The 24,450-nt window shown below is 37.4% G+C and overlaps 1 protein-coding gene across 2 annotated transcripts in view; it reads right to left on the reverse strand.

The window, feature by feature from the left end:
- Nucleotides 1–14,557: 14,557 nt before the first annotated feature.
- Nucleotides 14,558–24,450, reverse strand: part of LOC127422763 (mitogen-activated protein kinase kinase kinase 8-like) — a 47,452-nt gene continuing 37,559 nt past the window's right edge. Inside the window, exon 9 of one of the 2 annotated variants that reach the window (XM_051666497.1) lies at nucleotides 14,558–14,814. In XM_051666497.1, the coding sequence (XP_051522457.1) occupies nucleotides 14,725–14,814 (90 nt within the window). In that variant the 3' untranslated portion in view covers nucleotides 14,558–14,724. Of the gene's footprint in view, nucleotides 15,051–24,450 lie in introns of both variants that reach the window. The other variant, XM_051666500.1, reaches the window with a different exon arrangement.

The raw sequence follows: 24,450 nt of genomic DNA on the forward strand, positions 1-24,450 counted from the left end.
TCTATCTATCTGTCTATCTGTCTATCTGTCTATGTCTATCTGTCTATCTCTCTGTCTACCTGTCTATCTGTCTGTCTGTCTACTTTATTGCCATGATTGTTTGTACAATATTGCCATAGAATCAAACCTCACACAAAAACAGTGACAGGAAAGAAGAAAATATGAGGGGAAAGTGTGAAAAAGGAGGAAAATAGTGTGTGTCAGTAATGTTAAAAATTGCAGTATACAATATAAAATAAAATACAGTGGAATAAAACAAACTTTCAGAAAGATATCTTTATTTTTTTCTTTCTTTCAGTTTTCTACGGACATTGGCAGGATAGCTTGGTTTGTTTGTAAAACATATGGACAGAGAAAACTGTTGCTCTTTCACCTGGAGCCATCATGAACTGCTATATGGTCAAGAGTGTTGGGGAACTCCGCATCCTGTTTCACTGTTTGCAAACTTCTGTCGACCAAATACATCAGTTAAGAACCTTAGGATATTTTAAGCCATCTGGTTCTCTGCAGATGAACAAGAGGAAGGTAAACCAGGATATTTCTGACAACATTCTGTCAGTATGTGCACCAGCGATGCCCTTGTTGAGCTTTATATAGAAATGAGAGAGCATCACATGTATAGATCAATAGATGGGTGAATGAATAGATGAAGTGAGTCAGTATACAGCTGCGTACTGTCCCTGCCCTTTCTGTCCTGTTTGTACCATTGTATAAAATCTCTTTTATCTCTGTTGGTGCCAGCCTCTGATGCATAAGCACACTGACTCCTGTGAAAATAAAAGGAAGCATAAACTGCTTTTGTGTTGCAGCACCAGTAAACACATCCCATGTCCGACCTCTCTTTCTTTTCATTTTAATTTCTCTTACACAATTCATTCCCTCCTCAATCTCTCTTCCCAATGTGGAATAAATTGAGGAATAATTTTGCATCAAGTTGAATTGAGCCGTACTGAAGTAAGAGAAACAAAATCCATTTCAATGTGCTTGTATAAATCCAATCTTATTGATTGGTTTATGTTTTATGGTCAAAGATTTTTGTTTATTCTCTCATCAAAGAGTGGAGGTTAATTTCCTTGTGTTGAAAAGACCCTTACTAATTGTAATTACAATTCATGATTATGTTTATAATAATTTGCTCAAATGATTATTCCTGGCACTGGGAAGCACGAACATTATAATCCTGTTTAGTTTGTAATCACATACACGTATATGGCCCCAGATAGTATACAGTGCTGAAAGTCAGTAACTGTAATTAAATAAAGTAATGTGTTACACTACTTTTTGTACTAAAACGTAATTCGATTATAATGACTTATTACTTTGTCATCAGATTACACCTACTGTAACATAGGTAGTGTATGCAAAATGTGTCCATGGACTTTTTTTTTATTATTAAAATCAAGATTTTAGTTTAAAATGTTTATGAATGTATAAGGGGAAAGTGTATATATTAAGTCCTATAGGTGGTTATGTTTTAACACCATATTAATCATCTTTTTGCCTTCACTGAAGTGCGACAAATTAACTTTTAACAGTACAAATATTCTCTTAATTACAGTTATATGAGACCATAAGTGCTGAATGGATAATAATTACAAATTAATTAGAATATTTTTTATTTTTAATTGTTTAGATGGAGCTGTTATGTCAGACCACAGACTATGTCAATTTTCTATTTAGCTGTAGTTGTAGCTGTAGTAGTTGTACCCAAATTTGAAAACAAAAAAACAGACTGCCTCAGTTCTCCTCACTTAAAACGTTTAAAATGGCAATTGTTCAAACAGTTATGGGTATATTAATGTATGACCTGCTATTATGTCAACCGTGTGTTTTTCACTATCATTTCCTTTCCTTACACTTGTGTGTTCAAAGATGTGTTATCTGAAGCACTGGAATCAGATGCTCTATGATAAAACTTTGAAGAACTTTTCATCTCCTTCAGACTCTCACTCTCTCACTCTCTCTCTCTCTCTCTCTCTCCTTACTGCCTGTCTCACTCAGCAGGGTGGGCTTTAATCTATTTTCACCCCTGGCTTCTTCAGAAAGTAGATCTAATAAGTTAGCTTCCTGCTGCGAGAGTCACTCCAGACCGAACTGTGTGTGTGTGTGTGTGTGTGTGTGTGTATGTGTGTGTGTGTACACCCCATAGTAGTTTTCTTTAAACCTTTTCCATCAGTTTGATTCAAACTGTTTATACTACTCCAGCCAGGACACAGAATTGACATTTATTACAATAAAAAGAATGATAGCATGTGACATGCTCATTAAATGTTTTTATGCCTCAACCACTGTGAAATGCATTTGGAATTAAATATCCCTAACATAATCACAGCAAAACAGAAAAATGAGCAAAAACGTCTCTGCCCACCTCCTCACTCCTTAAAGCCGAAAGCACGAGAGAGAGAGAGAGAGAGAGAGAGAGAGAGAGAGAGAGAGAGAGAGAGAGAGAGAGAGAGAAATGGAAAAACAAAAAAGGTCTTCCTCAGAAGCGGGTATAAAACTCCCTCTGTTCTGCATTAAACGAGTCTCTTGGAGACTCTCATCCTGTTTCCATCCTGCCGCTCCTAAAACTCATTACCGGCCCCAAACCCCCCTTCCTTCTTTCTTTATTCCCCTCTTTCCTGGCTCTTCCCACTCACCATTCCACTCTCTTATCCTCTGTGCCCCATCTGCCCATCCTGTAAACATGGTTATCAGCAATCAAAATGTCTGTGCTAAGGGTAGATCCCATATTGGTCTTCATAACTTAGGGTTGGGCTGCAGTTTATGACAGTTTCTGTGCTTCAGAAAAAGTTTGTAGAGACAGTTGTATGCACACCCTCTTCAAATATACTCATGTCTACACCTCAGTTATTGCTTTGACCATTGTGTGTTAAGCTTTTTGACCCAAATTGCTCCCAAGAAGACAGATATAGTCCAAATATAGTGTAGAACAGCAGAACAGTAGAGTTCTGAAGTATAAAATCCCATACATTTTACATTTATTTAAATTATCACTGAAATAGATTTTTAACAAAATAGCAAAAAACCTTCCAAGACAGACCTACTGCACCATGCGCTCCAAGGTTGTTAATCGAGTGTATATGCTTCTGTAAAAAACAAAATGTACAATGTAAAAAATATATATATATATATATTGTTATAATACATATATTTAATGACTAAAAATCAATATTTATATTATTCCATAGATGGCTTTATTTGCTATTCTTAGTTGCCACATAATAGACATTAATTACAGTCTATTATATAACCCTCTAGTGACAAGGAAATATGCAATTGTTCAAGTACTGTATTAAAGGAAACCTGGGTGCCCAGCTTCTGATGATGAACTGGCTGGAGTTTACTCTGCAGTTCTACTTCTGGGAAAATTTAGATGCAAATTCAATTCGATTAGCATGGTGCCTCCAGTCAAGAAAAACCATATGTAATATACTTTTGTCTTTCTCAATAAAATAATAAAATCAAATTTTTGTCTTTTGTGCTCTTTGTATTTAACTTATTTAAATGTAAACCTCTAACTCAAAACACTAGAGAGACATGTAACGATCAACAAATCATAGATTTATAAAATAAAATGAAATACAATACACTTGAGTATGTTAATTCACCCTTAATGAAACAATTGATGATAAATTCCCTTCTCTTTTCTGGAAGAATTCAGTAAAATGTATTTAAATGACTAATGCAGTTTAAGAGCAACTTACGGTCCAGCAGTGGTGTTTGTCTTCGTTTCAATTAGAGGTAGACGATATATCGGTTTTACCAATTAATCAGTGCCGATAGCTGCTTTTTGGAACTATCGGCAAAAATCTATGCCAGAGGTCGGCAACCTTTTTGATATGGGGTGCCATTTTTTATGTTTCTGGTCAATGGCCATTTATTTTTCATTGCAAATGTTATTATCAGCATAACAGTTTGTGTGAAAATTTTGTGCAAAACCTGATGATTATAATGTACTCATGATCCTGCATGTGATATTTTCACAGAGCATCATAAGTGCTTTAATGAAAAGAAAACCTGTCCTTTTGTACAAAATGAGTTAACACAGTTAATGTCACAAATGTGCTTATTTGATTACTGATCATGAAATTGGGTGGAATCATAAATATTTCTTATATTATGTCATTGTAATCATGTATTCACTAGCAAGCAAGCAACAGCGAGAGACAAGCAGGCTATTTTATTTATATGACGTTTTTCGCACCTGCATTACAATCTACATCTTGATGTAGCCTAATCCTTCCTCATAATCATGCAATGCATTTCATCAGCTGAATGGGAGACTAAACACTATTAAAGTGTGATGAGACTCACGCTGCGAATGCAAGCCATTCGCGCATCACAAGCCGATCAACTATTTAGCCCTTTTCGGTGAATCACATCTGCAGAATCCTAAAACTTTATTTACAAGTTTAATTTACATTTTGAACAGACTCAGATTTTTGAACCCCACGATGTGGGTTTATGCTTTCTCTTTTAATCATTTAATGTAATTTTGAGTGTGACTGGTTTAAGGAGGGTGTAACTATGCCGGGTTGTAAATCTCAAGGGTTAATAGTGATGTTTTCCTTATTACATCACATGTTGTTCTGAAAGCAAAAAGAAACAAATGAAACACGGAATGTAGGCTGTCATCTGCACAGCATGACAGAAGCAAAGCGGGCACGTTTACTCTCACAATTAACCGAAAGTGAAGCGCTGCCGGCTCATGATGCGCGAATGGCTTGCACATGCTGCACGTGTCTGTTGGGTATACTGCAGTCGTCACATTTTTACTTTTTGTTTAGCCTCCAATTCAGCTCATGAAAACACGCTGCGTGAAGATGAGGAAGGATTACATCAAGATGTAGATTGGAATGCAGGTGCGGAATTTATATAAATAAAATTGTCTACTCCTCTCTCGCCATTGCTGGTGTGCCAGTGATTACCCCTCCGTGTGCCATTGGTTGCAGATCCCTGATCCTTCTTCCCAGTATGTGGTTATGTGCACGAAGAATGTGAAGCACCAAAAACAAAAGAAGAAGAAAATAAAAGTGAAAGTGGAGGCTGATAGTAAAAAAGGACTTTAATATTGATATGTTCTCACCCACATCTATCATATTGCTTTGGAAGACATGGATTAAAACACTGGAATCTTATGGTTTACTTTTATGCTGCCTATATATGCTTTTTTGAACCTCCACATTTTGGTACCCATTTACTTGCATTGTATGGACCTACAGAGCTGAGAAATTCTTCTAAAAAATTTCATTTATGTTCAGCGGAATAAAGTCTTACACATTTGGGATGGCATGAGGGTGAGTAAATAATGAGAGAATTTTCATTTTTGGGTGAACTATCCCTTTAATAATACTTAGAGAGAGCATTGTAACTGAGCCAAGTCTTCATGGTGTGTTTCAGGCATGTTTATAGTTAAAAGTTCCATGTTATGCTCAAAATCTTCATTTTGCCTGTCATAGTAAGGAAAGACTAAGTAATTGTTTTAACCTTCAATAAACTGATTAAAAAAAATAATACATGAATTAATTAGCTGCAAAATCCACTATCAGTCGACCTCTAGTTTCAATGCAAGTGTTGTGTAATGCAGGAAGGTGACTCACTGAAGAGCAGGTTAACACAACTCCAGCAACCTGACGATCCGTGTTAGAGAGCGATGAAGAATCTCAGTCCCAATGATGAGCAATGTTGAGAGAAAGGGACTGCGAACTCCACTTGTGTTCCATCGAGCAATCCAACGGCATACTGGAAACTTCCGGGCGTAGTGATTCGTCGTCCATGATAAGAGTGATAACTCTTATACCAGGTCACACATACTGTAGTTCGGGAACAAATAATCTTTTTAAAAACATTTTGTGGGTGCCTAAATAAACTCACAGTTCTCTCAAAATCAAACAAAAATGGCAGCTTAGTGTCCAACTGCTAATTAAGCAAAGAAACTTCAAATACTCAAGTAAACTCATCTAATAATGGCACTAGAGGGGGGGGAAAGCATTCGAAATTTCAAATCATTCTCTCTGCATTCTGCCTACTTGCATGCTTATTTTCATACTTAATTCCAGGACTGTTTGGTTGACTCCTCTGCTTGTCAGTTTTCTTGAAAAGCCTCTCTGTGCAGTAAGGATTGACAGCTGTGTAATAATTTCTTTCCTGGAGGTTTCCAACAGGCTGCCCCCAGTCAAAAGCAATATTAATACACCATGTTATCCTGAGCTCAACTTTCGCACCGGATTTTATCACCTTGATTCAACAAGGGCTTTGTATGTAAGTGCTATGCACCTGCCAGGTTCCGATGTGTCAATAAACAGTGTGACTTGCTTCCTTTTAGGCACGATAATGTGTCAGTAAAGGTTAAGGTTTTTGGGTTAAAATAATTAACCCCAAAATGAAAGATTTGTCATGATTTATCCACCCTTATGCAATTCCAATACAGCTTAAATATGAAACACAAGGAGATCTTTTCCATACAACAACAGTGGATAGTGATTTTAAATGCCAAGCTCCATAAAGAACAAAAAAGCCCCATAAAAGTTATCATTAACATAGTCCGTATGACTGGTGTACTACATTTCTAGTCTTCTGAAGCCATAATATAGGTTCTTTTAAGGAACAGACCAGTAATTTTTGACTGATAATTGTCCAATGGCTTTTAAAATCTCTAAATACTTTTGCTGTATGTAAAAAAAATGGCTAAAACATTCTGCCAAAGACCTCCTTTTGTCTTTCACGAAAGAAAGGAAATAATACTGAGTTGGAACGGCATGGGATGAGTAAATAAAGACAAAATTTTCATTTTTTAATTAATCATTCCTTGAAGAAAGTGGTTTGAGGGCACGTGTAACTGTCCGATCTGTGGACAGAGTGTGAATGAAGTGTTCTTTTCACACAGTAAATCAAACAGATGAATGGCATCTCTGTCCATTTGTTCCAAACACACAGACAGGGACTCACCGATGAATAACCAACATTCACAAATCTTTTAACATTTGTGTCCCTAAGAGAAAGGCTGTTTGTGTGTGACTGTATGCGTGTGTGTTTTTGGTCAGGGAATAAATGAAGATGAAGACAGGCGCCACTGTTTATTGTGTTTGTGTATGTATGTGCCGGTGTGTTTGAGGAGTGTCTGTTCTATACGAAAGCCTGAAAAGAGAGACAGGCATGGAGACTGAATGCTGAGCAGTGTGTACCATCTTAACAAAGAACCGGTCTGTTTGCTGAAGACACTTTATGCATGTGTCTGTGCTCTTGTTGTTGCTGTCAGGATGAAGTATTCAAAGTGTATGTTTGCTTGTCTGTATGTTTTTAAGTTATTAACCACTTTTAAACAACTTCTTTCCCTTCACAAGTTAATTTTAAATGGTCCTGCAGTGTGACAAGTAAAAATATTCCATGTAATTTCTCAATTAATATGAGTTTATGAAAACTGCAAGCGTTATAATTACATTTGGAAAATGCCATTTAAATATTAAAATCCATTTAGAAATAGATTTCTAAAGTGAGTAACTCAAAATTTTACTGTAATATGTTTCTGTATTTCACAGTTCATGATAAGGACAGTCACACCAAAGGAAAATGACCAAACTTTAATTAAAATTACATTTAAAAAATCAATTTGCATTGATAATTTCAGAAATCTTTGCTGTGCATACAAATTTTGACAATATTTGAGAAAGAAAAAATATAGGCCCCAACACATTGGCATGTCTGCAATTGATTTGATTTGATTTAACCCATCCACACAGTTCCACCTTCTTAATGTACACTGTTAGTGGTCTTGTGATGTCCAGGTATGGTGTAAGTGGACAATGTCGCAGGTCACTGAAGGTTGTTGTGCCAGACTCTTGGCTGACCTTCTCTCCTTCTGTCAGCACTCTGTTTCAATTATCATCCTAATTTACCTCATGTATTTTTCCAGTGTTGCTCCACTTCATTCACTTTCACAGGTGGATCGGCATCCGGAACGCTAACTGGTCTGGCACCAAACTACCACACTGGCTTTCCAAAAGTTTTTTCCTTGTCATCTCCCTCTCTTCTGTTCTCTCATCTGCTCTCATCTGTCTGACATTGCCCTGTTTGTGTTCAAATAACTGCATGATCTACGTGTATTGTGAATCAGAGTCACAAAAAAAGTCTGACCTTGTGTCTGATCATAATCAACATCTCTCAAGAACCTAGACCACTTTAAAACCAGAACAAAATATCAATTGTGTTCCACTTTTATTGTGCCTCAAAGACCTTGACATGAATATATACTGTACACTCACTGAACACTTTATTAGGAACACCTGTGCATCTACTTATTCATGTGATTATCTAGTAGTATAAATGCATAAAATCAAGCAGATATGGGTCAGGAGCTTCAGTTAATATTCACATCAACCATCAGAATGGGGAAAAAATGTGATCTCATTGATTTTGACCATGGCATGATTGTTGTTAACAGACGGGCTGGTTTGAGTATTTCTGTAACTGCTGATCTCCTGGGATTTTCACGCACAACAGTTTCTAGAGTTTACTGAGAATGGTGCCAAAAAACAAAAAATATCCAGTGAGTGGCAGTTCTGTGGACAGAAATGCCATGTTGATGAGAGAGGTCAACAGAGAATGGCCAGACTGGTTTGAGCTGACAGAAAGGCTACGGTAACTCAGATAAACAATCTGTACAATTGCTATGAGCAGAATAGCAGCTCAGAATGCACAACACGTCGAACCTTGAGGCAGCAGAAGACCACATCGGGCACTTTATTAGGACCATTGTGTTCCTAATTAAGTGCTATTTTGCAATACATTTTTTTGCATAAATTAAATACTTAACTTGAATGGAAACATGAATACTGTGGCACTATCAAAACATTGCTTTGTTTTTGAGCATCCAGCGACATTGTCTCAACCAGTGGCATGAGACTGGGATGGATCATTGGACTACCTGTTTATTCAGCCAACAACAGACATGGGAGTGTTCATGAAACCTGTTTGAAAACAATCTTTATTTTTGCCATTCTTTTTGGTGACACTAGTGGTGCAGAAATTGCACTCTTGAATTTTAAGAAAAAATGTCAAAATGCAAAAAGGTTGGGAAATAGAAAATATCATTAGATCAGTATAAAATATTACATGTGGAGAGATGGTACTCTTCATTAATAACCGTAAGCTGTGGTGGTCTGGTTGTTTATACTGGGTGACTAACAGCAGTGTAGAGTGCAACTGTAATCTGCCCCTCTCAGTAAACCGTCTGTCATAGTAATAGCTCTGAATACAAATGATCAGTGCACTGCTGGGGCCCCACCAAAGAACTTTAACACACATACACTCTCTGGAAGCTCTTTTACTAGAAGCCTACCTTCAAGTGAGTTGGAGAAAAGCTTCCTGCATCCCGGCCCAAGACTCTGAGGATTCTGTGTGTGTGTGCGTGTGTGTGTGTGTGTTTATGTGAGAATGAGAGTTTGTGTGTGCCTTGGGAGTAGAGGCAGACACCAGAGAGACATAGATTCAGGATTTCCATGGCAATAAGGAAGTCAGCAGGAAGGAGAAATCCCAGACCCCTTCTAGCACACAGACTGACAGACTCCCCCCAAAACTCACACACACAGAGGTACACACACGCACACATACAAACAGACATATCCCCATCCATTTAACAAACACCCCTCTTTGCCTCCTTAAATGACAGATGCACTATTCATGTTTCATGAAAAAGAAGAGAAAAATAACATAAGCTATATCCGATGGCTTGATAAGAGAGATGAAGAGAGGCCATAGCTACAAATGGATGGATTGTGGGTCGTCCTGACTAAATTGTGATTTGCACTCAATTTCCCATAGAATTCCTTGTTTTAATTCTCAAACAGCTGCATATCGGCCAGTTCTGCCTGCAATATTAGTTGCTAATCACGTTCTTGTTTGTGTCCTAAAAGACATGTTTGTAATCTTTGTTTTAGATTTTACAAATTGTATTTTGCCGTAAGAGTTTTAAAGTGCTGGCATTATGATGCCTCCTTAGGCAGAGGATGTTTAAAAATCTACCTCATAAATGTCTGCCACCATTACTCATTGTGTAATGTACAATATACAAAGTAATGTATATACAAAGCAGCTTACAATGCATTTAAGCCATACATTTTATCAGTATGTGCGTTCCTGGGAATCGAACCTCTGACCTTGGGCATTCCTAGTTAAGCTGCTGGAACATTGTACAATTGTTTATTTTGTAATTGTGTTTATTGCTTGATGTTCACCAGAAAACATAGGGCACTAAAATACTAAATTATAATACTGTCAATTCTAAATGTGAAGCAAAAATATGTACAAATAAATGTAATTAAATAATTATTTATTCTATACATATATATATATATATATATATATATATATATATATATATATATATATATATATATATATATATATATATATATACACACACACACAGTATATGTGCTGTATAGAATCTATATGTGATGCTTAATATTTCATTGGACAATCTATGGTGACTTGTGAAACATTATCCCACAGATGCAATTTTCTGTGTTTAAAGTTGTCGCCACGTATGTAAACATATCCATCTTCTTTCTCATGCTCCTGTGAAAAAACAGAAGTCCACTGGACAACAGACGATAAACAGAGGCAGTGCTTGTGTGTATGTGTGTGTGCGTGCACTGCGGTTTTCTCATTAGTCTTCCACATACATTTTTGCGTTTGTGTGCCAGAGAGAGAGAGAGAGAGTGTATGTTTGGGCAGGTTTAAGTGGTTTACGAGGACCTTTTTTTAGGTTACAAACTGGTAATTACAAGGGTATTCTGCTATAAATGTGGTTTATGAGGACATTTCTATTGTCCCCATAATTCAGATCGCTTAAAAAAAACATACTAGACGATGTTTTATTGAAAATGTAAAAAATGCAGAAAGTTTTTTGTGAGGGTTAGGTTGAGGGTTAGGTTTAGGGGATAGAATCTATAGTTTGTGCAGTATAAATATCATTATGTCTATGGAGAGTCCTCATAATGATAGCTGCACCAATGTGTGTGTGTGTGTGTGTGTGTGTGTGTGTGTGTTTGTGTGTGTGTGTGTGTGTGTGTGTGCGTCCATTTATCACTTGGTCATAAAGCAGAAGAGTTGTGTGTCAGCATGAGCAAACAGACCTGGAAAGATTGGACAGGTTAGAGTAAGATAGAGAGCTCTACCATCATCACACACACAGTCATAGGCAAACAGAATGGGTAAAAAGACAAAGGTCAAAAGTCACTTGGGCAGTAAATCTATGCCTCTTTCTCCCAGACAAACTTGACCTTTTTTCTACATTGTGTGCTCTGTTTTTCTGTGCTGCTCTTTTTTTATATTATCCTCAACTAGCACTGTTCAGGCTGGCATGTTCAATTCTCATGGGCCATATTTACACAGAATACGGTTGTCCTGTTTAAGAAAGATAAATACAGTTCTGTTCATGGACAGTTTAGAGTGACAACTGCATTCTAAAACTGAAGTAAACTCCTTAAAAGGATAGTTCACCCCAAAATTAAAAGTCTGTCATTATTTACTCACCTCAATGTGGTTTCCATGTTGTGAAACATGACACACAGAAGGTAGAGAATTACAACCTCAGTCCTTGCATTGTATAGAAAAAAGAGCAGTTTTCGAAATATCTCCTCATGTGTTCCATGCAACAAAGAAAGCCATATTGGTCATAATGGGGTTGTGCTGTTTGAACAGTCCTGCAGTGAACAACTAGTTGTCTGACACATCATACAGTGTGATAACCATTTATTTTTTTTCATGTGGGTTTAAGTAACTTAAGATATATGCTGTTTGTCATCCAAAGGTTTTAGATCCAGTCGTTGTTTTCCACTAGAGCTGCTGCCATTCATTTTGTGGTCATAGTATAGAGACCGAATATATATAAAAAAATTAAAAAATTGAGGAATTAGAGAAGGAGAAAAGTAGACATGAATGGAGATAAAGGAATGGTCTATATGTTATGGCCTGTGGGTGGGCTGGATAGATTAGCCCAGAGGACAAAGAGACACAATGGTTGCCTACTGACTGATATCTGTGAACACACGCTGTCTGACAGGCAGGAAAAAGCCACTACCTTACTGAGAGGTCAAAGGTCATTAAGCATCAGGATGCTCACTTTTTGATGCAGCCTTAAGACTGTAGATTTAAAACTTCTGCTTTTTCTCACAGAATTGTCTTTATCTTTCCGGTTGCCTTAGTTTTTCCAAAATAAACATGTATTAGGGATAATCAAAACCCTTTGGGGGTTTGAGATAAAAATGTTTAGATAAAACATTTGAATGGACAAAAGCATAATGAAAGAGTTGAACATACGCTGAATGTTCACAGTAAACATATGGTTTTACTTTGTTGCCACTTTCATTAATATTTGTCTTTCTTGGCTGTTTTGCTCTTGCAGACACTTTCACAGAGCTAATAAATAATAAAAATAAACATTTTCTGTGTTCCATGGATGTAAGAAAGTCATGCAGGTTTGAAACAACATGCTGGTGACAAAACGATGACAGAATTTAAATTTTGGGTGAATAAAAATAAATAGTTTAGTGTCTTTAACATTAATGTAAAGAGCTATATCAGTGATACTACCATCATTATTATCAGGGATTTGTATCTTTTAAGCTGTACTTTATGTATAAGGATTCAAAAATATGAAAGCCTTGAAAAAAAAAAAAAACACAATAACAAGAGTTTGAGTCTCTTATATGAGTGGTTTGTTTATGTATGTATGAGGCCCAGAGTTTCTCACAGGCCTGCACGCTGTATTGATCCCTGTTACCGCAGTTTCCCTGGCTCCATGTCTAATCCTGCTTAGATACACATCTACAGTAGTTTTGATCAGAGGAGGGTCATATAACGTTTCTTACTCTGAGATGTTTGAGAAACACATGACGAAGGAGTGTAAACTGACCTCCAAGTGGTGCTTTAGAACTCAATACCTCAGGAATCCACAGGTAGTGTTTTAGTCCTGTCATTATCCTGCCTCTGAAAGCCACTGCACCGTCAGCACAGACAACATTAAAATACCACAGTTATTAAACATCAAACTTCTGCCCTTGCCCCGTCACAGAAAGAGACCTTTGTATCTCTGTGTGTATGTATCTGTCAGCATATGTGAGTGAGAGAGAGAGAGAGAGAGAGAGAGATTCCTGTTAGCTTAGTGGGTTAGATGAATATCTGTTTAGAGTATCCCATTTCTCTCAGGATCCTGCGGTGGGTTTTTATGTCAGTGGATGGATTGACGTCCTGTAATGTCTCATAAGCTTAAGTCAATACATTTAGAGGAAACCCAGTTCACTGTTCGCTTGTGTTTCTAAAGACCACCGCAGCTCTGCTCTGCTCCGCATCAAGCTGCATGAAGGGATGTAAAAAGCAACTTGCTTGTGGACTAAGGGTGATTTGAATATTGAAAAATATTTGGAGCTGGAGAACAATGTTAAAATGACTTAAAATAAAGTCATGTTCAACATTTCAGATTCCTAGCCTTGCCAGAGAGACTAAATGAATATATAAAATAAAATAAAAAAATCAGCCAGAATGAACTAGAGGTTCAAAGGTTTGAATTTAAATGCATATACAGTATATGTCACCCAAAAATGAAAATTCTGCAATCATTTACTCATCCTCATGTCATTCTAAACCTGTATAACTTTCTTCCATGGAACACAAAATGAGATACAGTATATTAGCAGAATGACCAATGCGCTCACATTTACTTTTATTGTCATTTTTTTCCATACAAGAAAGAAAGTCATGCATGTTAAAAATGACATGAAGATGAGTAAATGAATTTTAATTTTTTAATGAACTATTCCTTTAACCTAGTTTTTGCAACAATTGGATGTGTATTTCCCCTCCTTTTGTTGGTTTTGTTGTTTTGTAACACTTCCAGACATGGGACATATTAAAAAGGGAAGTTGTGTGCTATGTTTTTGTGGTTGTGGGAGGTTGGAATACCAAATCATGGCTCTTAATGATCAAATAAGCTCCACTTTGGTAAAAACCTTTAAAGTTGCAAATGGAGAAACTGGTCCTGTAAATACAAAGTCTAATGAGTCCAATTTATTGAAGGCATAGTTCACCCAAAAATGAAAACTCTCTCATTATTCACTCACACTTATGCCATCCCAGATGTGTCTGGCTTACTTTCTTCTTGCATTTGTTTGCTGAACACAAACTTCAGAAGATATATGATAGGTGTGGGTGAGAAACAGATAAATATTTAAGTCATTTTTTTACTATGCATTCTCCTTTCACAGTAGGTGGCGATATGCATGAAGAATGCGAATTGCCAAAAAACAAAAGAAGAATGTGGAAGTGGAAGTGAAATTAAATATTGATCTGTTTCTCACCCACACCCATCATATCACTTCAGAAGTCATGGATTTAACCACTGGAGTCATATGGATTACTTTTTCATTATATGGACCTCAAAGCTGAGATATTTTTCTTAAAATCTTTGTTTGTGTTCAGCAGAAGAAAGTTTTTGAAAAGAAAGAATTTGTTTTAGTTTGTATTTACTATACAGTATGCTGTCATTATATTTTCATGCTCTCAAAGTACAGAAATTGAACCGTGTAAACAAGATCGTGCTTCATAAACAGTTGTTTATATATGTTGTGACATCAAACAATTAAAAACATTTTTATTTCTCCCTTTCAAGTTGATTTACATGTCTCTTACATTTCAAAAGTCTCCCAGCTTTAATTGCACAGCTCATTGTCCCTCAGTGCCACCAAAGATACTGAAGATTTCTGAAGTCCGATCTATGTTGTGGTTGAGTTTGGTTCCACTGGACAGATCGATCTATGCATTTTGGTTGCATTTATATATATAATATGAATGGCAACTATACAAATACCCAAGTGGTTCTTAGAAAATTTTATGAAAAACCACCCAGGTTTATCAGTGGATGAACTAGCCATATTCATTAGTTGGTGGCCCCCTCACCATATTGTAGTAACCAGCCAGGGCACCCAGAACGATATAGAGGGATCCCTTCTTTTTACAATGCCCAGAGTCCTCAGTGTACAGGGAAGAGTCTGAAAATAAAATAGGAAAGGATCTCAAGGCATGCAAATAATTAATTTGATGGAATATGGATATATGTGTGTGCATTGTGAACACTACCTTGGGTGCTGTCTGAAAGCTGACTCTGCTGTCGCAACAGTGGGTGTGCGCCATCCTCTAGCGCAGAGTCCAGACTCCAACAGCGTGGCTGATCAACCCGAGATGGATGGAGGGTCTCCTCATTGAGTAATTCTGTGGCAGAGATCCTCTGTGCGGGGACCCTGTCAAGTGCATGCTCCAGGAGCCTATGCATAACAAGGCTACAGCTTTCTGGTATGTCTTCCAAAGGAGGGGCCTGTTTATGGATTTGCATATAGAAAGACAAGAATGTCATGTGCATTCACCAACAAAAGAGTGGCCATATGCAAAGAAGAGACATTGTGCATTAATTTACATTTATTTGTATGAAAAGTAGTATATGTAGTATGTGAAAAGGGAACTAAAATTGAGCTGGACTGCAATACAAATTTTTAATGTTGCATAATTTTTATAGAGAGGGTTTGTACTCAAAAAGACAACTCTTAAAGGGAAACATGCAAACTACCACTATTTTAATAATCTAAAACACACGTACAGGAAGCTTAGACTGCTGATATCTGGGGAAAAAAAGATGCAAACCATGTGATACTTTCCTTTAGATCAGTTTAAAGGGAGCAACTAAAAAGACTATGAAGAAAACTAAAATAAGAAATGCATGAGACAGAAGCTTTTCAATGGAAAATCTATGACATTTGCCGGCATGTCTGAGTTTTGCTCTGTGGTTAACGTATAGTGTCTGTTTCATATGATGAGGATTCACCACAATCAGGGACTCTCCCTATACTATAAAAGTTGCAATACATGCAGTAAGAAGTCTAATGGGAGTTCCGGTAGCGCCATGCGAGGGTCGGATTTGTGAACGGCAAGCTCTGCGCCTTTTGGTAGTTTTATTACTATTTGTGTCATAAACCGGTGAAATTCAAAACACCCTGATTCTTAACTGTTCTATGAAGACAATATGTCAAATAATTCAAAATCCTCGGGCTCTGGAGATATTAAAAGACACTTACGTGCTCAAGCTGATACCCCAGACAGGGCTGCAGTCCAGGGACTCAGTTTGGATGATGCGGCAGCAGAAGTCCATCGTCAACTGTTCAGCATGTCGGTGTTGCTGACGAAGGTCATAGCGGACTTGGAGGATCTTGTTGTAATACATCAGTTGATTACGGACATAGAGTCTAAATTCTCTGAGTTGGTTACAAGAATGGGGGACATCGAGAAATGGATTGATTATCTGGAGTCATCAGAGAGGGAATTAGCTGCTAACCCGCTAGCGACCAAGGTGGATCCTGCAACGCGTTTGGGAAAAACTGGAGGATTTGGAGAATCGTAATTGACGAAACAACATTGGAATTGTTGGAATTCCTGAACATGAGGAAGGCTGAGATATGGTAAAATTCCTAGACGAGCTCTTCCCGAGTCTGCTCGACATAACAGGCCATAAGCTGGAAATCGAGCAAGCTCACAGAATCCCAGCTCGGAGATCTGCTGAGGGAGACAAGCCCAGATCAATTCTGGCCAAATTTCTGAGATCATGCAATAAAGATCTTGTGTTACACATGGCGAGGAGTAAAGGAAAGCTTTCTTGGAAGAACCACAACATTTTCTTGTTCCCAGACTTTGCAAATTCGACAAGAGAGAAACATGATCGATTCAAGGAATGCAAGAAACTCTTACATCAACGGAAGGTCGCTTTTTCTCTGATGTTTCTGGCCAAATTGAGAATAGATACTAAGGATGAATGTAGAGAATTTACATGTCCATATCAAGCACTGTCCTTCATAAAAACATTGGAGTGAATAAGCCATTTGGCGACTTTCATGTTGCTGTTTAGTGGGCCTGACTCACTGAATATTCACATGACTGTCCAAGGAAGCCGGCACCTTTTTCTTCTCTTTTTGTGCTGGTTCCGCCTAGTGGCTGGAGTTTGTTTTGTGTAATATCATTTCTTCGGGACAGCTTGTGGATAAATCTGCACATTTTTGGTGCTTATGCCTCCTGCGGCCTGGAGTTTGTTTTGTGGAATATCTCTTGCAGAACATTGGAGTGATTGGGTTTTTTTTTGTATGCATGTATTGGCCGAATGGGCCAGCTTACTGAACATTCATTTGACTACACGAAGATCTGAACAGACCCTTCCTTTTTTTTTTTTTTTTTTTTTTGTGCTGGTTCCACTAGGATGAATCTACACGTTTTTGTGTTTATTCCATTTATTGGCTGGAGTTTGTTTTATAGACTATTTTTTGCTGTGTAATTCTGTCTTACAAAATTTGTATTGAAGCACCGGTCTTGAGCAATCCATCTGCAAAATTGTCGCGGGGGCTCTCTTAGGCATACATGGACTGTTTGAGTTTAGAGGGATGGACACCGGTTGGCGCTGTCGTGTGCGGGGTTAATGCACACGTATTTTTTTTTTTCAGGGGTTGTTTGTTGCACTAATGGAGAATGTGGTCTTTATCATTTTATTTTTGACACACAATCTATTTTTTCTAATATGTCAAAATGTCAAATGTTAATATGAGTGGACTGTCTCTCAATTGTCAAGAAACGCATCTTTCCCCACAGAAAGCTGAAAAATTTGGGAATATATGGGTGGACATGTTTTCTTTAGTGCTGGCTCAAGTAAGAGCAGGGGAGTCATTACATTGCTAAGTAAACATCTACAATTCAAATGTCTCAAACAGATTAATGATAAATTAGGAAGAGTCATTGTTTTAGCATAAATTCAGGGGCAAAAGTTGATTTTGGCTAATATTTACGCACCTAACATTGATGATCAGAGCTTTTTTATAGATCTTGAAGGGATGTTGCAAGCCGCTAGCACCTCTCATGATATAATATTGGGAGGAGACTTTAATCTTTTGATAGACTCAGTCCTTGATAGTGAAGCAAAAGTGTGTAAGCCCCCTAGAACAACACTGACACTTCACAGGTTGTGTAAAAATCTTGGTCTTGCAGATATTTGGAGACTTTTGAACCCATCTGGTAGGGACTATACATTCTTTTCATCAGTCGATTAAGGCTGGTTTTGCCGCTGAATTTTTTTAGATCTTATGCTACAGAACTGGCTCCAATTTTGATAGAAGTTTATATGGAATCATTAAAGAATGGAAAGCTTCCGCCAACCATGACACAAGCCCGGATCAGTCTGGTTCAGACTAAGATCCAAGTGAGTGTAAGAGTTACTGTCCAATTTTCCTGATCCAGCTAGACGTAAAAATTTTGTAAAAAAGTTTGGCTAACCGATTAAGTAAAGTTATGACATCTCTTATACATACAGATCAGGTGGGGTTTATTCAGAGCTGCAGTTCTTCTGATAACATTAGGCATTTCATCAATATCATGTGGGCAGTGGTGAATGATCAGACACCGGTCGCGGCCATCTCACTTGATGCCGAAAAGGCATTTGATATGGTAGAATGGGATTATCTTATTAAGATTCTGGAAATATACAGGTTCGGGAATACTTTTATTGGATGGATTAAGTTACTTTATAGACACCCAGTAGTGGCAGTACAAACAAATGGATTAATTTCAGATTATTTTACTCTGGATAGGGGCACCTGTCAGGGTTGCTCTCTTTCCCCATTATTGTTCTGTCTTGCCCTGGATTCATTAGAGCCACGATAAGAAAGGAGGATGATTTTCCAGGGGTGATGGTGGGAGGTGTGGCGCATAAGCTTCTGTTTATGCAGATTATATTTTATTATTTATCTCTGACCCTTCTAGATCTATGCCTTGCCTCCACAGAATTATTAATTCCTTTTCTAAGTTCTTGGGTTACAGAGTTAATTGGTCTAAATCCGAAGCTTTGGCTCTGACAGCATACTGCCCAATAACGGCTTTTTAGCCAGGCGCCTTCCAGTGGCCCAAACAGGGCATTAAGTATTTGGGTATTTTATTCCCAGCAAATTTGTGTGAATTAGTTAGAGTTAATTTTGACCCTTTAATAAAAAGGTTTTTGAGTGATGTGGGCAGGTGGGCTTCATTACATTTATTGATGCTTGGGAAGGTTAATGTTATTAAAATGAATTATATTCCAGAATTCAGCTACCTGCTACAGTCACTCCCTATAGATGTCCCCCTCTCTTATTCCAAGCAATTTGATAGCATAGTGAAGTCCTTCATTTGGAATGGTAAATGTCCCCGATTACATTTCAGTAAGCTGCATTGGCCGATTGATAAAGTTGGCCTAGGCCTTCCCAAGATTTTGTTTTATTATTATGCGTTCGGTCTCAGACATTTAGCTCATTGGTCACTTCCACCTGAGAGAGCCCCTCCCTGGTTTTGTATTAAACAGAAAGTTCTTGCCCCTATTTCGCCATTGCAAAGCCTTTCTATCAAACTAACCGGAGAAGTTAAATTACACCCTGTTATCTCGCATTTACACTCGGTATGGACAAAAGTGTCCAGAGTGTTTAATTTGGACATTTATTTAAATGTTGCCTCGAGCTTATGGCTTAACCCAAATTATGTATTAATAAGTCCCCTTTCTGCTGGCCAGAGTGGATTGTGAGGGAGGCTAATACACTCAGTGACCTATATGAGAGCGGAGTGTTGAGATACTTTGAAAATCTGGTTCAACATTTTGGGATTCCCAGATCTAATTTCTTTAGATATTTACAGCTGTGCCACCTGCTCTGTACTATTTTTGGGAGTAGCATACACCCCCCTAAAGTGGCAGATATTCTGGGAGTGGTGATTACTGCTTTTGGAAAAGGTCATGAGGCATCAGTGTATTACTCCCTGCTAATTCAGAGTCTGGGGGACGGAGCTTCAACTTCTCTCAAGAGATTATGGGAGAAAGATTTAAACCTGGTATTGGAGGAGGGAGAGTGGGCTAGGATTCTAAAAACATCAAGTCTGCATCTAGAGATGCAAGGGTGTACCTTATGCAATTCAAAATTTTACATATATTTTACTGGATCCCCTCTAGATTGTATAGGCTTGGTCTTAAAGACACACCCACTTGCTGGCAATGCCAATCAGAGGATGGAGGCATGACCATGTCTTTTGGGGGTGTGTTAAGATCCAGGAGTTTTGGATGGAGGTTCAGAGCCTTGTGTGTGATGTATTGGGCACTCGGCTTTAATTTTGCCCCAGACTCTGTATTTTGGGTGATGGGGCAGTCATCGACGTTGACAATAGACACATAAAGAGTTGGGTCCTAACTAACATCATGATCGTCCTGTGTACATTTATAACTGTCTGGTTTGGTTCAGCCACCAAATCAGACAGAAGGAAACTACAACAGACAGTCAGGGCTGCTGAGAGGATTATTGGTGCCCCCTGCCCAACCTCCAAGACCTGTACTTCTCCAGAGTGAGAAAATGTGCAGGTAGAATCACTCTGGACCCCACACATCCTGCCCACTCCCTCTTTGAACTGTTGCCTTCTGGCCAGCGCTACAGAGCACTGAGCGCTAGGACATCCAGGCACAAGAACAGTTTATACCCTCAGGCCATTTTCCACATGAACAATTCAACAGCCTCAGGACTCACCCATAGTGCAATAATGTAAATAAATATATCATGCACATATGTAAATTCACATATTTAATTCAATAACTGTACATACCCCTACCTTGCTCATACATTACCACTTGCACATGTACATATGCCATTCTGTTATATGTCCTATTATTTGTATGTCTATTTATACTCTTACCTTGTTTTATATTCTGTGTCTCACTGTAATGTTCTGTGTGCACTTGGTTCTCCTATCACCCAAAAAAATACCTTGTGTATGTGAGAACACTTGGCAACAAAGCTCATTCTGATTCTGTTTTAGACAATTGGTGAAGTCGGGTACTGAATCGTTCATATTCATCCCAATTGTGTTCACTTGGGTTCCAGTCTGAACTTTGTGCAGTTCTTCCACACCAAACTAAGTATATACATTTTTATGGACCTCGCTTTGTGCACAGATGCATTGTCATGCTGGAATTGAAAAGGGCCCTCCACAAACTGTGAAAGTCATGCACACTGGGATGGCATGAGGGTGAGCAAATGATGAGAGAATTTTCATTTTTGGATGAACTATCCCTTTAAGAACAAGATGAAAGAGACATTTGGGGAAAACTGGGGAAAACAATCTGCAGTTCCTAATGTGAGATAAAGTGCATCAGCAAATCTGAATGGTACATTTCCGTTGTGATTTTTCAATAGGCCGTATCTGATTTTATGTTTTTGCATTTTATTTTTAGGCTTTTTTAGCCTAATTTCCTGGATAGCAGAGGCAGGCATGACCCAAGTTAGAGTTAAACCTGGCTCCATATTAGCAAACAGTTCCTATATTGTGTGAGCAACCATGCACCTTATGCACCACGGCTCCAACATCTGATTTGCTTGGTGGAACAATACCAACTCAAGTGATTTTAAGCATCTTAACTAGTCAGGACAGCAGCATTACTGAACGCACCCTAAACTCACTCTTATGCTGCTTTGTGTTCATCATACACTTGATGATTTGTGTCTTCTGCATTAATGTTTTCATTAAACTGCCTCAATGTTTTCATTAAACTGCCTCTTTTATGCATGGGAGCAATGGGGGTGGAGGTGGGTTGGTGGGCAAACAAAATTGAAGTCCTGGCCATGCACAGATCTCTGATCCAAGTGTGAAAAGTGCCAGGAACGATGGCATTGCCAGGATAAGAGAGGTGCCTTAGCCAGGAGTGTGTCATAGCCTGACTCACTGAACTAACACATACTGCAAAAAAATCAACATGCTAACAACGCCAACAAGCTCACCACGTCACCACACACATACCCAAAATCTCTGTAAAGGTAAATGTACATTACATAACAAAGGATAATAGAAACTGGTCAACACAAAACCAGTTACAGTATGTGAAAGAATTCCTGTCATTAAATACAATAACTTGTAGATACAAGCAGATATCATTCAAACTCAATATACGAGGGCTGTTGATTTCAATCCAATTTCTTTTTCATGCAAAAAAAAAATATATATATATATATAATATAATATATATATATATATATATATATATATATATATATATATATATATATATATATATATATATATATATATATTTGCTGTATCAAAACAATGGCTGTGAAAGTGCAGCTGTACTCAGGCTATGTTTTCGGACAGAATGACTGCAGGGTACCGTGTCTCAAGAGAAAAAGACTATGAATTATGAAAAGTAATAACTATCTTCTGTTTGTACAGTCTGGAGATGGGAAGATTAGGACAGTGTGTCTCTGGTTTGCTGTGTTTGTTAAGAACAGCCCTTTGTACACTGTAGCACATACTAACACTAGTGGTGCCACACCAGAGGCTATGTGTCTGGGTCCTTTAAGAGAAGTGAGAGAGGAGTGTTCTGTCTCTCTCTCTCTCTCTCTCTCTCTCTGTCTATTTTTATCTCTCTCGCCCCAACTGAATATTTCAGGTGAGTTCAAGAAAGCTCTATGCCAAAATAAAACAAAGCAATGTTTTTAATGCATCAACCTTAAATAGGTGTATCTTTAATAATATGAAAACCCAGGAATCCATAATAAATTGGATTCATGAATAAACTGTCATTCATGAAAAAAATAGTTCTGTTTAGGTATGGGAAATATTTTGGGGACAACAAATATTCATTATTATAAATGGAAATCAAATTGAGAAAACAGTTAGCAACTGTAAGTTGGTTTTGTTTTGTTTTTATTCGAGACATATTGGGCATCTCTCTCTAACATTTTAGGTCAACAGGGTCCTGTTTGGGGTCACTTCTGCATTATATATAGTCTTATACTGACCCCTTCTGGAGGTGAGCTGTAATACTTAGTGTTTCCACTCTCCTATTACAAACTCCTAAAGACCGGTATTCTCTGTTGGCAACAGTAGAGCAGTGAAAATTATTTCCTTTAATTTTGTAGGTTTTCGGCTCTCTATCTGGTTGTTTAATTATTTTGAAATAGTTTGTCATCATCAATTTTTTTGGCATATGCTCTTTGCAATCCCATATGGAAATAATTAAAAACAATTAAACACTAACCTTGATTTACCAATAAATAACATCTTAGATGCATGTAGTATACACAATTATACATATGTTAATTCGTATTTGTTTTTGTTTTTTAATAACCAAAATATAATTAATGTAAAAGTTTAAACACTAAACATCAGTAGCTACTTGGGTTCAGCTAAATCAATTATGAGAGCTGTCCAATGAACAAAAGGTAATTGTGCGGCAAATTGGGTCACAACATGTTGTTATTCAGAGCATGGTATATGACAATACTGAACTAAAGTTTGTATTCTAGAGGTTAAACAATTTTGCATCTCTTTTTCTCGCTATTTTGTATTTCTGTTACCAGTGACAGCATAGCCAATAATATCAAGTGTACAAATTAAATTGTTAGCCAGTAGATTAAATTGTGATCTTGATGATATTCTGGACATTTCTGTGCAAGAAGTATTCCAAGCCTCAGTTCACAGAACTGAAATTTCGTGACAATTGGTCAGTGACCATAAGGTGGAGCAACAACATGTGAATTTTCATTTTTGCTGGAAACATACTGTACATTGACTGCAGCCTACAACATATGCTTCAAACATGTCAGCATCTTTTCAAGTAAACCTTATGATGGACATTTACTATACCCACAGACAGGGTCGGGGAGTAACGGAATACAAATAATGGGATTACGTATTTAAAATACAAAATATAAGTAACTGTATTCCACTACAGTTACAATTTAAATCATTGGTCATTAGAATACAGTTACATTCAAAAAGTATTTTGATTACTGAAGAGATTACTTTGAATTTTATTGTCATTTGTTTCATTTAATATTTAGTCCTTTCAGATGGAAAACATTTATACATATAAATGATGCAATCTAAAGTGCATTTGAACAGTGGTGAAACACTTTCTTATGATGTGTTACAATTATACGAGCAGCCAGAGAAGTACGTTTGAAGTAAGTTTGGAGCAGAAGAAATAGAAATAAACCTTGTGTAAATTGTCAGCTTTACACTAAGCTAAAATGCTATTTCTAGCCATTTTACTTGCACGTTACCAGGCACGATCATATTTTTTTATCAAGAAAAGTCAAGTTGGATCATAATTTCTTTTTTTCTAGACTTTAATTTTTAAAGACCTTTGATATTAGGGCAAAAATCTTATTCTTGATAATAATTTTGTTTTCCAGTAAAAATCTAAAAATCCTTAAAACAAGAACAAATTGATTGATCTTGTTTTAGAAACAACACTGCATAAGATATTTAGGTTTTTCAGAGAATGTATTTTTAACATGTGTATTTTGTCTTACTGTACTGGCAGAGTTTTTATAGTCAAAACATGTGAAAAAAATCTAC

This window comes from Myxocyprinus asiaticus, chromosome 32 (genome assembly GCF_019703515.2).
Source record: "Myxocyprinus asiaticus isolate MX2 ecotype Aquarium Trade chromosome 32, UBuf_Myxa_2, whole genome shotgun sequence".
Lineage (NCBI taxonomy): Eukaryota > Metazoa > Chordata > Actinopteri > Cypriniformes > Catostomidae > Myxocyprinus > Myxocyprinus asiaticus.